This window comes from Theropithecus gelada, chromosome 17 (genome assembly GCF_003255815.1).
Source record: "Theropithecus gelada isolate Dixy chromosome 17, Tgel_1.0, whole genome shotgun sequence".
In the NCBI taxonomy this organism is placed as follows: Eukaryota; Metazoa; Chordata; class Mammalia; order Primates; family Cercopithecidae; genus Theropithecus; species Theropithecus gelada.
Genome location: NC_037685.1, coordinates 77,679,931 through 77,692,678, shown reverse-complemented (window position 1 = coordinate 77,692,678; position 12,748 = coordinate 77,679,931). Strand labels below are relative to the sequence as shown.

Sequence of the window (12,748 nt, the reverse complement as noted above, 5' to 3'; positions counted from 1 at the left end):
TCAGATCTGGGAAGCTAAACGAATATTTGTAAAGACTATTGCTGTACAGAAAATTTTCTGTTGCCCAGGGCATAATAGAGACAAATTGCAAATAGGAAAAAATGACAATCTTCAAACATCTGACATGATCGACTGAACCATGAGTATTGAAAACGATGGCTTTATTATTATTGTGGTACAGCATAACAGCTGCATGTGAATTCCTGGAATTCTTACTCATAGAAAAAATAATTTAATAACTATTGCAAGGTTATTTTATTTTTAGAAAGATTTCCACAATGATTATTTTCTATGGAAATTTAAGGATTTTTAATCAAATAAAGGCAGCCTGAATGTAGATGCAGCAGAGATGATTCCAGAGTTAGGAACCCTGGTGTGGCTTCACCTCCACTTCAACCCCACAGTGTGATCCAGGCGGCTCACCTCACCTTTCTGGTTTTAGCCTGTTCATCTATAAAGATAGTAATTCTACTGCTACATAAGAAGTCTGATTGTTTCCCAGCTTTAAAAAAAAAAAAAAAAAAGTCCTTTGGTTTCAGATATCATTCCTAAGGAAATACCAAACCACACATAAATCTTTCATTTTAGGCTTTATTTCCTTTAAACAACATTAGGCCCATAAATAGCTATACTTTCTGAAAAACAAGAATGCCTCCCCTCCATTAGAAAAAAACCTTAAGAAAGAAAAAGTTTATCAAGAAAGTTTCCATTTAGCCCTCTTCAACTTCCAAAATTTAAAACTGGATGGTATAAGCAGAGCCATTTGTTTCATAACTCTTGTTTTTTAATCCTATTTATTTTCAGTTTAAACATTTAGAAATCTATGAAATATTAAATTCCTTTTATAACTACTCTGCCAAAGTGTACATTGTCCTTCTCCATAAGGAAATTGTAGAAGCATTTTTGGTTGAATTTTAACCAGAAATCACAGCAAGTGTCTTAAATATATATATTTCTAGGTATTACATATAACATACTTAGATGAAAAGAGAAATATTATCAGAAAACGTATCTTCCCATTATGTCTGCATCGTGGCTATACCCTGTACCTCACTACTCTTCCCTATAAACCACATTCTCTGTTTCATTTAAATTGACTGCAATCACTGTGTATTCTGAAGTAAAATGTTTAAAATTTGAAGATTTCAAAAACTAGAATGAAATTAGACTAGAATGGAGATGAAGACATATGTGGCGTGTAGATCTAAATAATTATATTTTATTGTAATCTCTTAGGCTACATAAGATTTAAAATTAAAAGATATCCACATGAATACTAGCTGAGTATCCTCGATTTTTTATTTACACATTTGATTCTTAGGCCAAGTTACTATCCTCGAATGTCAAAAAGATGAACTTATACTCAAGAAGGTATCAAAAGTCAAAACATGCCAATAATTTGGAAAAAAGAAGGCAAATGATTTATCTTCATTTTTAGAAATTTCTCCACATTAACATTATTTTCAATGCAATACTCTAGGATCAGCCATGCTACATTTTAATTACCTTAGGTTACACGGTAAGCATAAATAATAAAATATCAAACTCTAAAACCATTTAGTTCAGATGCAGGAACAAGCAAAGATAAATCCAAATGTGCAAACCCCAAATCTTTGTAAACGAGCAAACAAACCAAAAAACCCAAGCAGAAAAGGGTAGAGAAGAAAGTATTATAATGCCTTCCCCAAATCCAGAATAGTCAAGTTAATTAAACTGGAGTTTGACAAACTGCTAGAGAACAATCCACATGCACTTTTCTGGACTTTACTTTCCAGGCTTATACATTATTTCTCGTACCATGCATGCAGGTGAATATACTCTATCTTCAGCTGCACAGAGATGAATGTTCAGTATACGCATTGGCTTATTAATGAGAACATTGGAGAATAGGTACAAAGCCACCTACCATTGTCACTGTCTCCTTCAGATGGAACACTGTAGCTAGAGCTGTCCCATGTCTGTGCCTGTGTAAGTGTGTTGAAGGAGATAGGAGGAAGAATGAGGGCTGGGTCTGCAGGGGAGCCAGAGAGCCAGTCCGCGTACAGTTGCACAAGGACCAGGAAAAACCAAAGGGGCAGCAGCATTTCACAAATGGCATAGGGTTTGCATGGAAATGAAGAGTGGATTTCATTTATATGGGGTTTAATTTCAAATGCACAATATAGGAGAAGAATGAAAGATGGTGCATGGAATAAAAAGAATGATAAAAACTGAGTGTTAGTACCCATCAATCATACACTTTGCATGCAGTTCATATTGTTAATCTTAACAGTTCTGCAAGCCCACAGACTTAGAGTACTAATGAATCAGGTCAGAGGAAAGAAAGAGTACCCAAAGGTTAGGTAGATAAAAAGGCAAAAGACCTGCCAGATACCTTTCTCAAAGACTTTCTAAAAAACTAACAAAATGCGATTCACACACAAAAATATTGGTGACATAGAATAAAACTTAATATGTGTAAATATATCTATTATTTATAAATAAAACTATTATAGAATCATCATTTACCATTAGTGATTTTTTTTCTCCAAAGCAATGTCAAATTTCTTTTTAAAGACATCTGTAGGTCTATTGGCATGCTTTATAGATAGCTGAATCTAGCTAATTCTTTTCTCAATCCTGGACATACCTCTCAATACTGTTTTCAATATTGCTCAGTTAAAAAACAAAAGACAAAAAATGTTGGAGACTAGTACAGTCTATTTAACAACAAATCCAATTAACCAACAGAGATCAATCCATTTCAAGAACTTCTGAGTTGGTCACTTATGAAATGATAGCAACTCTTACTTTTGCACTAAATATCCATATGGCAATTTCATATTTAGGAAATATCTATATTATTTTTTATTCAGTCATAAGGCAGGGTCAGTAAAATAAATGGATATATTTCTAGACATAAATATTTGGGTATGTGCAGTTGTCTTCGTTTGGGAGGAAGACGCAGAAAGATATGAAAGAAACTGTCAGCCTACTCTAAGTTCTTATTTCAACTTGCTAATTTAAGCAGTCCGTTTTTATGTATAACACAGAAATCACATAAATCCACACACTTTCAAAATAAAAATTAACTGGCTTTAAGCATTCTAAAGCTACTCAATCAAAAATGGTTTCTATCTTTTAAAACTATATGCTTTCCAGTTAAGATTACTGTATATATTACTTTCCAGAAAATGTGAAAAATACATTTAAGCATATATACTATAATATTTTAAAATTGTTAAATCAAATGAAAAAAATCTCCATACATAATGCAACTTTTATAAAGTTCCAACATGTCACTTGATGATCCTGAAGATAAATAGCATTATTTACAGCAACCAAACTCCATAGAGCTTTCAACAACAAGAACAATTTCCACATTGGTTAGTCAGCATTATAGAAAGGCTGGAAGCTTGGAGAGGAAATTAACTTCATTTTCTCCTATTCAAATAAAAGCTCCATTTATTTTTCACTGCTACAAAGAATGTGAAATGGTTTAACAGCCCCAGTACAACGTAAACCCTAACTGTAATAAGTTCAGTTTGGACTCTATAAAAAGAATAAAAACGTCACCAAAATAATTCTACAATTGCAAGTTATACATTCAACAGAATATTATTCTTTGAAGATCCATTCAACTTTGGTTCGCTCAATTATACCATACTTTTCAATTGTGTAAAACTGACTGTGGGGATTAGGAGACAGTCTGCAGCTCAACAGGAGGTCCTCAGTGTGTAATGTAAGTCTCCTGGCGGGTCGTCACTGAAGGCACAGATGCGGTGTGCCTGGACTCACCTCCATTCCTCCCAGGACACACCTGAGACCATGGAAATGAAAACCCAGCCAAGGGCCTCAGCCCAGAACTGATCACATTTGCTTAGTTCCAAACATGAGAAGACCAGCCATTTGAGTTGTATTTCATGTAAAATTTGGCTCTCCATAAAACACTCACTAACCCTTGTCACACTCAAGCACTTTCTCAAATGGCTTTTTTCCTACGGCCCATTCAAACTGCCAGGAAACCATTACACCTGGCCAATTGTCACCCATCAATCAACCTGCCCCAAGAATGAAAAACACTTCCTTTATTAAAGAATCATCTTTGTTTTTCCTATGGGTGCCTTTTTGCAAAATATACACATGTATAACCTCTACTGTTGTTAAAATGCTTTGCTGGAGAATTCAAGAACATCTGAGTTCTCTACCAGCTCTTAAAAGTGTCTGAATTCTTTATTAGCACTTGCTTAAAAGCATGAGTAGTAAGTGTAGACTAAATACCAAAGAGTCAAAAATATTAAAACAAAGAAAGACCTAAAAGAAGGAAGATTAGCAACAGAACTTCAAATAAACGGAGAAATCAGAAGAATCAAATTTTTCTATACAGAGTGCTTTCTTTTCAAAAGCAACCATTATTTTGTACATTGCTATAATTTACTTTTGTGAATAAACTCATAACAAATTAAAATAAAACTGGTAATATAAGCAGAATGCTTTCTCAAAAGACTTTTTAAAAAGTAACTCCTGACCACTCATGCAAGCCTTGAAATGACCACTCTGTTATGTGAGTAAACACACAGAACCTACCAGACTCAGAAAGCAAATGAGGATGTCTCAGAAAGGAGTCACTTTTCCAGAGGCAGGCTGCCCCTTAACTCAGCCGAGCACCAGGAACCACTGGGGCCAAAGGGCAGCTATTTTATCTTCCTTAGGTAAAAAAAAATCAATAGAGTATTTCGTCCCCGCTTACATGCTCCCACCTTTTCTTTCTTTGCTCTGATTCAAACGAAGGTAGGTGGATCCACTACTGATAACACAGACTTAGCTGATTCACTGAAAACAAAGCTACAAACTCTGGCCTCCCCTAGCTGTAGATGCCAGGATTTCAGCTCAGCAGAACTGACAAGGATGTGCACATTGATAATGCATACACTTAAAAGGCTCAAGAGAAAGCAATGAGTTATTTAGTGTAAGAATGGGCTGAGGTTTTCATTTACCTGATCGAGGCTTCAGGCCAAATGGAGCTGTGCTGTTTGTGGTAGGAGAGACTGCAGGGGAGTTCTCTCTAATCTGTGGTGTTGGAAGGAAAGGAAATTAGGAAAAAAATAAAAGAACAAAAGAAGAAAACAGAAGAAGAACTACGTATGGTTTTCTATGTTCAAGGATTGTAACAAAACTACTCCCTTTTCACATTTGCTGCTGTGTGATGAAGTCCTGGCTAAAAAAAAAATCACCTTGTAAAGATGTTAAGTGGCATAATCAACAGAATGTTGTTTTAGAGTGACCCACTCAGTTTGTTTTGCCCATTTTAAGAACATTTTACAATTATGTGACACTGGCAATCCTCTTGCACAGGTGTGTGCATGGGTGCATGCACACACACACACACATATATCCACTTATACCCAAAAGAGGGCACATCTGATGAGGAAACAGATAATACTGAACTCAGTAATACTGAATCACACACTGAATCATTTATGGAGAACAAGACATTCTAAATGTTGCCTATTTAAGTGATCTTCATTCTGTTTTCTTGTAAAGATGTTCCCACATTTGGTTTTTAAAAACATATCTCATAAAAATAAATACTTAATTATGAATAGGACCAGATAAAGCTATGATAGCCAATGAGAGTTAGACAGATTCCCCCAAAGACTCAATTAATTAATCACAAGTCTTAGATTATATATTTCTGTAAAAGATATTCCAATCCAGCCATCAAGAAACACCTCACCTTCCATGAATCTTCAAGAAACTTACCTCATTTGGAGAATACTGGCTCCCATTACTCTGTAATGTTAGATCACTTTGCACCTTAAAAAAGAAGAAAAAAGCATGGTATGTTCCATTAGACTGTGAGACTGTTTAGGCAAAAACTGCATCTTTCTTACTGCCATCATGTCCCCAGTCCATGGGTACACAATGTATATCTGTTGAATTAGTGTGTTCAGTAGCTAGGTAGACCATACTCATATGTTCTGAAAACATGCAGCTGTATTCATAGAAAAATACATCTAAAGTATTATACAAACTAAGATAAAGAATTTCCCAGAGCAAGGAGTTCACTCCAAAATATCTGTGGATGTCAGCTTACCTTGCTAGGTGACCAAGCTGCCTGCTGGTTCCCATCCTCATTTTAATTATGGTTTTTAGAAATGGCTCAAGGTAGTACTTCCTAAATATGCAGAATCACATTGGGAGCATTCAATAAATACACGTCTAGACCCCAAATTAACTGGGCAAATCTCATGTTGTCAGTTCAACATCAGATTACTTTGGCAACTACTGGTTAAGAGAAAAAATTACAAAATTTTTTTCTGTCATGAAATGTGCAGGATTTATAACTGGTCGTGGAGAAAAGTCAAGATGACATCCTGATTTCCAGCAGGAATGACTGGGTAGATGGTAGCATCACTGAATACCACGGAGAACACAGGAGCAGTTTAAGAAGAAGTTGATAGTTATCAGCTTAGCTATGTAGAGAAAGAGAAATTTGTGGGGCATGGAGATAAAATCTGACTGCTGGGGTACAGGGGGGAACTTGAGGCATGAGCTACAGGTTTCGAAGTCATTATTATATATGGGGTGCCTGAGTCCACAAGGTGACCAGATGGTCCAGAGAGATAGTGTAGAAGTTGAGGAACAGTGGCTGAGAGCAAAATCTTGCAAAACCAGCATGAAAGGGACACATAGAAACAAGTGGCCCACAAGGGACGCACTCTAGTGTCTTACCCAGATCTGCCTTCTTTATAAGGTAGTCAAGAACCCCCTGATCCTCCCTGATAAAAAATTGGGTGTTAGCTTATATAAACACCTTCATATATGCCACCAAATTATTGTACATTTAAGATGCCTGTTCCTATTCATTGTTGAGGAGTGCTATTTACAAACCTTCCCACCTTTGACACAAATCTAAGAGGAAACCATATTTTTAGAATAAAATGTCACTAATGTCCCTATTCAATTAAATGGCTTTGTTAGAGTTGCTAACAAGTAACTTCAGGTTTGATTCTTTCTATAAGCAATTTCTTTCCTCTAGTTTGCCCTATCATCTCCCAGACCCTTCCCCGTTCGATATTATTTATGTATGAGCCATGCAATTTGCAATTCTTCCTGCATGGATGACAGTGCCACCCACACTTGATGTGGACAGTCACGTAAAGTATGTTTAAAGTCAGATCACGTGATGTGCCACCAATTACAAACCGCTTCATAATCCCGGCCTCCCCTTTCCATGTGGCTCACAGAGAGCTGATTCCCCATAGCCACGTTGTCTTGCTCAACATAGCTCCTGGCTACAGGGCCAAACCCCAAAATGCCCAAAGTCTAAGTTTACTTTCCTCTCCTTAAACTCTACCCCTTCCCCAGTGTCCCTGAGCACCTAAAACAAGCTCAGGACTGCAGACCATCTTATTTCTTCTGTAAATTTTTCAACATCTAAATCCTCTTACTCCCACAATTAAAAAAAATTAATTAAAGTGAAGGCAACTTCAGAGCCTTCATCTTCCAGTCCTTTACACAAAAACAAGGCTGAATCTAGCACAGGCACTCAACAAATACTGGCGGATCAATATAGGGCTATGCTGAAAGATGTTACTTTCTGCTTGAATGAGACAGAAGAATATAAAAATAACCAAATCATAAGTAAAGATCATATTTTAGCTCTATATAATCCTTATCACTGGCCCTGTGAATTCAGTACTCTCTTTTCTTTTCCTTGTGACTTCCTTTTTCCATCAGAGCCAGCTATTCCCCCTCCGTTTTTAAAATCATAGAAATGTGTCTGCCAAGGACAGATAATTGACCTACAGAAGGAAAACAAGGAGTGAGAATTCCTTATGCCAAATACTCCTCCTTCAACAAAAAGAAAAAAAAAATAAACCTTATGTTAAAATAACACAAAACATTGTAAGTTGGAGATAGAATAAAAGTATCTTTTTTTTTTTTTTTTTTGTTGAGGTTTTCTGTCTTCGAGGGACTCCTGAAATCATGGACAAAGGTATATATGTTTTTAAAACTATGAGAGTGGAAGTTCAAAGACATTTTAAGTAGCATGATAAAATAAAGGTGCTAAGGAAGGTTGGACCTGGTACATTCTGTGAGTACAGAGGAGTAATACAATCTGCCCAATTAGAGCAGAAAATTCACTCTGGAGGCAAGGGTGCAGTAGCTGGCTGGGAGGCCCTCACAGCACTGAGCACAGAGCCTGTGCAGAGCTGTAGCTCGACACCTATGGGCTTAATGGCCTGGCTGATGGAACAAACAGACTCATCATTAGAGGGAAACCTGGGTTGGCCCAACTGACCGAATGATTGATATATGACTTGGAAGTCAAGTTTCCTACTTTAGGAGGGTATTAGGCTTTTCCACATAATATAATGGTAGCAAGCATGGTTAAACTTCAGGAAAAACCCATGAAGCTTTATGAGCATGTGGAAAAGTGTCAGATGATTTTCAAGTTAGACAAGCACAAGGAAATGAATTTAGAGGAACATAATATACACTTTACCTAAACAATGGAGTGTTTGCAGCTATCAGTTAAGACCCAGAGACCTGTACATCAAATAAGCAGGACACTGAAATTTTGCTTACCAAAGCCTAATCCTTACCATTTAATTTCCTATCTCTTTCTCTTTCTTCTTCCCTCCCTTCCAGAAATCCTCACTAACTACTCACTGTGTACCAGGTACAGCTGGGTCCCACTTCGAGTGAGAATGCTAAATGTTTGTGCTATGCAATGAGAAAGACAAACAACAGGAGAAATAAAGAGGAGATCAGTAAGTAGAAATCCATTCTGAAAATCTAGAACTGACTGCAAAGATACAGTTCACCTTTGCTGATGGGAAAATGGGAGGAAACTCTACATAAAACAGTCTTGGGCTGATATTAAGGCAATGTGACATTTAAACATTCCTTCCCAAAACACCAAAATGTTTAATATCAGTAGCAATTTCTAATAACCATTGGAATTGTGTAGTTAGTAAATCAGTGCGTGTATTGCTATTAGATTAAAAGAGGGGATGAGGCTAGGTGCGGTGGCTCATGCCTGTAATCCCAGCACTTTGGGAGGCCGAGGTGGGTGGATCACCTGAGGTCAGGAGTTTGAGACCAGCCTGGCCAACATGGCGAAACTCTGTCTGTACTAAAAGTACCAAAATTAGCCGGGCATGATGGCAGGTGCCTGTAATCCCAGCTACTCAGGAGGCTGAGGCAGGAGAATTGCTTGAACCCAGTAGGTGGAGGTTGCAGTGAGCTGAGATTGTGCCACTGCATTCAACCTGGGCGACAAGAACGAGACTCTGTCTCAAAAAAAAAAAAAAAAAATTACAACAAATTTAAAAGAAGATGGGATGAAAACTAGACCTAGACAAAACTATGAACTGGGCTCAGTCTATATTTAGTATATACCCATCCCTTATTCCTTCCATACCCATTCACATTATTGGAAGCATTGCTCATGCACACATAAGTATCATGGCTGCTCTTCTTCTGCCAAGATCTGCTCTGAAGAAAACGTTTGATGCAGTCAGGCACCTCTAAGGTTTGTAAGCATGACAAGACTTAGTGTTGCCACTAGTCCACAGCATGAAGAGGCAATATACTGCAGTAGGAAAGCAGGGCCAAGCCTTTTACATGTAAGTGACCTGGCCAGTCACTTGATCTTGAGCTTCAAATCCTGCATCGTCACTCAGGTATGATAACTCCCACTTTTCACTTATACCTTATCTAGAATCTAAACTCGTAAGTGTAGGAGCTCTGTGTCTTTAATGCTACTTTCTCAGTGTCCAGAGTGGTGCTTGAGACATGGGAGGCAATCGACGAATATTTGTTGAAGAAATGAAATAACGGTAACTTACGTAATATACAAAGCACATGGACTGGCATGTAGGAATACTTCCTTTTTTAAAAAAAAATCAGGAATTATACATTTTAGAAGACAAAATTATTGCAATGACCATCCAATTGTGTATTAAAAATGTAGGGGATATATCTTTATTCTAGAAGTTTTGTGTCTTTCTTGTGCTCCTGAAATCACGTAAACAGGTGGCCATCTGCTATTTTACTAGAGTCAAAAGTGGGTCTACAGCTGGATGCTAAGATGGTCTTGAACTATCTCATCACAGACTGCTTGTTAGCTGCAATGAAAAAATAAAAGCGCAATTACACGGTGGAGAAATGGAGTCATATCTTGATTGGGTGATCAAATTAACATCACCAAAGAGGGACAGATGGACATAGTGTGGCACCAAATTACAGGCTCACACCTGTAATCCCAGCACTTTGAGAGGCTGAGGAGGAAGGATCACTCGAAACCAGCAGTTTGAGACTAACCTGGGCAACAAAGCGAGATCTTATCTCTACAAAAAAATAAAATAAAATTTTAAAAAATTATTTCCAGATAAGGAGCTAAAAAAGAGGTTAAGTCTGCACAGAACCAAAATCAACCTCAAAGGAAGAACCTGATGAAATGGGTTCAGGGAGACTGCAAATAAAAGACTTCCAATGTCCCACTATCAGGTAATTCAATGATGCCTGCACCCAGGGAAGAGGTGGTACAGTAATTCTGTTTAAAGACCACACCAATAACAATAATAGAGAAGCAAGCTAATAGCTAACATTTAGATATTCTATATTATGTGATATTTTCTGAATCAAAATTCCTAATTCGATCTTTACAATAGGTATTATGATCCCAGTTACAGTAATGAATGTTGAGAGAGGTTAATTAAGTTCCCCACAGTTAGCCAGTCTTTGAGATGGGACTGACACCTAATATAATTCCAAGTCACTGCACTTAACAATGAAACCACACTCTCTAGCAACATGGCTTTTCCTTTTATAGTGACACTTCCTTTTTCCTTATTTCTTTAACACAGAGACAAAGTTAAGCGTGTGAAACCGCTTTACTACAGTACATGTGCAAATACCTCAGTGGGGCATCAACTGTTGGCACACAATCTTGGTACCTAAATTAGCCACCCTAAATCCATTCAGGAAATGGGTTGTAACCTATGTTTCACTCCCAGATCACCAGCTCAAACTTATCTCTCTCTGACTGGGGTAACATTCTCGCTTTGAGACATTCTAAGCTCATCTCTAGTTTTATGTCAAAACTGCTTTCGTTACAGCCACCCACATTTCACTCCATGTAACTCTACCGAACCCATCCTTAACCTGTCTTCAAATATCCCCACCAGTTTCTCTTTATGATATTCTTTTAATCCTCCTCGACATTCTCAAATCATTTATTCTTGTCTTTCAGGTGTTTTCTAGCTAATTTCCATCTGGCCAATTCCCAGATTTTTTCTTGACTCTAAAATCTACATTGAACAGTCCTCCTCCAGGTTCCGACACACAGGCAGATTCCCTATGTATTTTAGTTGCCATCGCTTGACTCAGCAAGATGATCTGAGGTAAAAAAATCTACAGAATCCAATAGAAATAGCCAACTCTCATCTTTAACAGAGGGTGAGGTAGAGTAGAAAAGCAGAACTAAAGAGGCAAACGTACAAACAAGTTGAAAAATGTGTCCTGAACAAATCTGAATATCGGCCTCATTAATAAAGATGTTTCACTCCCTGACAAATCTTTACAGAATGTGGTGGCCAGTATTCCACGGCAAAATATTGCACAGAGTTCTGATGAATCCACCAGCAGCCTTACCTCACATACTGGAGATGTTTCCAGCTGTATTTGACCACTGTGGGAACAAGGAAAGAAAAAAAAAAAAGATATAAAGTGAAATTGAAAGCATAAAAATGTCAATGTATTATAAAAAGAGAAAATATAATTTGTTATAAAAGGTAAGCATACTTCAGTGCAGAATCTTGTAATTCTAAGGCTTCTGCTGATCCCATAGGATATAGGTTTAAAACACTTCTCTCTGTAATATCTGTGCTCAATCTAAACAGTAGGAAAAAAAGACATTCGTAAATTTATTAAACTTTTATTTTTAATAAATTCTATTGGTCTTATTCAGTTCAAATTTTTAATGTACTAAAAAGTTATGTTTATCTTTAGGATTAAGTGAGGAAAATTTTACGACAGAAATTTCAAAGTGCCTGGTATTTTCCCACCATATGCCAAAATATAACATTCCACCTGCTATTGGTAATACAATCCAACTTGTTTGTAATATAATAGCAATGTTTAATAAAATCACAATTTTCAGAGGTAGTATAGCATATACTCAATTTTATTTTAGAACTTTATGCAAGTCAAATTGCTGAGAGTATTACATTATAGTATATGTACCAATGGCATTTGGTTTTAATAGGGAGATATACATTGTATCTCTCACTTAAAAAAATCACAAGCAATTTGATATGCATTTTTACTTCTGAAATAGTCTCACATAGTTTCTAAATTTCTGCTATTTTAAGAGATGAAGTTTTTTTTTTTTCTTAAAGACCTATAAAGCCAGGAATTTCTGTAAGTTATATAAAAGTTATAAAGTCATCTTAAACAGGGGTGCGTTTATATTATAGAGGCTTGTGAAAATGCTGTCAAACTAACAATCAGAAGGCCTTGAGAGAAGCAGCCAAGATAAAGACAGAACAGCAATAGCCAACTAAATTTTCTGACACATAAAAGGTAAACTTTTAAAATTTAATCCTACAATCAATGGCTTAACTAAAAAAGAAAAAATTCCTGGATCTATGAAATGTGAGATAAAAGAAAAAACCCAATGTGTAGGTAAACTTTTTTATTACTAATATTCAGTCCCAAAGCAGTTAGAAATAAATGACATGTTGAAGTGTCCTCT

At 36.7% G+C, this 12,748-nt stretch overlaps 1 protein-coding gene across 3 annotated transcripts in view; it reads right to left on the bottom strand.

Moving 5' to 3' along the window:
• Positions 1-12,748, bottom strand: part of LRCH1 (leucine rich repeats and calponin homology domain containing 1) — a 197,950-nt gene that overhangs the window by 32,672 nt on the left and 152,530 nt on the right. For 2 of the 3 annotated variants that reach the window (XM_025364709.1, XM_025364708.1), the window contains exons 12-15: positions 11,797-11,886; positions 11,647-11,683; positions 5,743-5,796; positions 4,977-5,049 (exon numbers count right to left, since the gene is read on the bottom strand). In XM_025364709.1, coding sequence (XP_025220494.1) covers positions 4,977-5,049; positions 5,743-5,796; positions 11,647-11,683; positions 11,797-11,886 — 254 coding nt within the window. Of the gene's footprint in view, positions 1-1,906; positions 2,012-4,976; positions 5,050-5,742; positions 5,797-11,646; positions 11,684-11,796; positions 11,887-12,748 lie in introns of all 3 variants that reach the window. The other variant, XM_025364707.1, reaches the window with a different exon arrangement.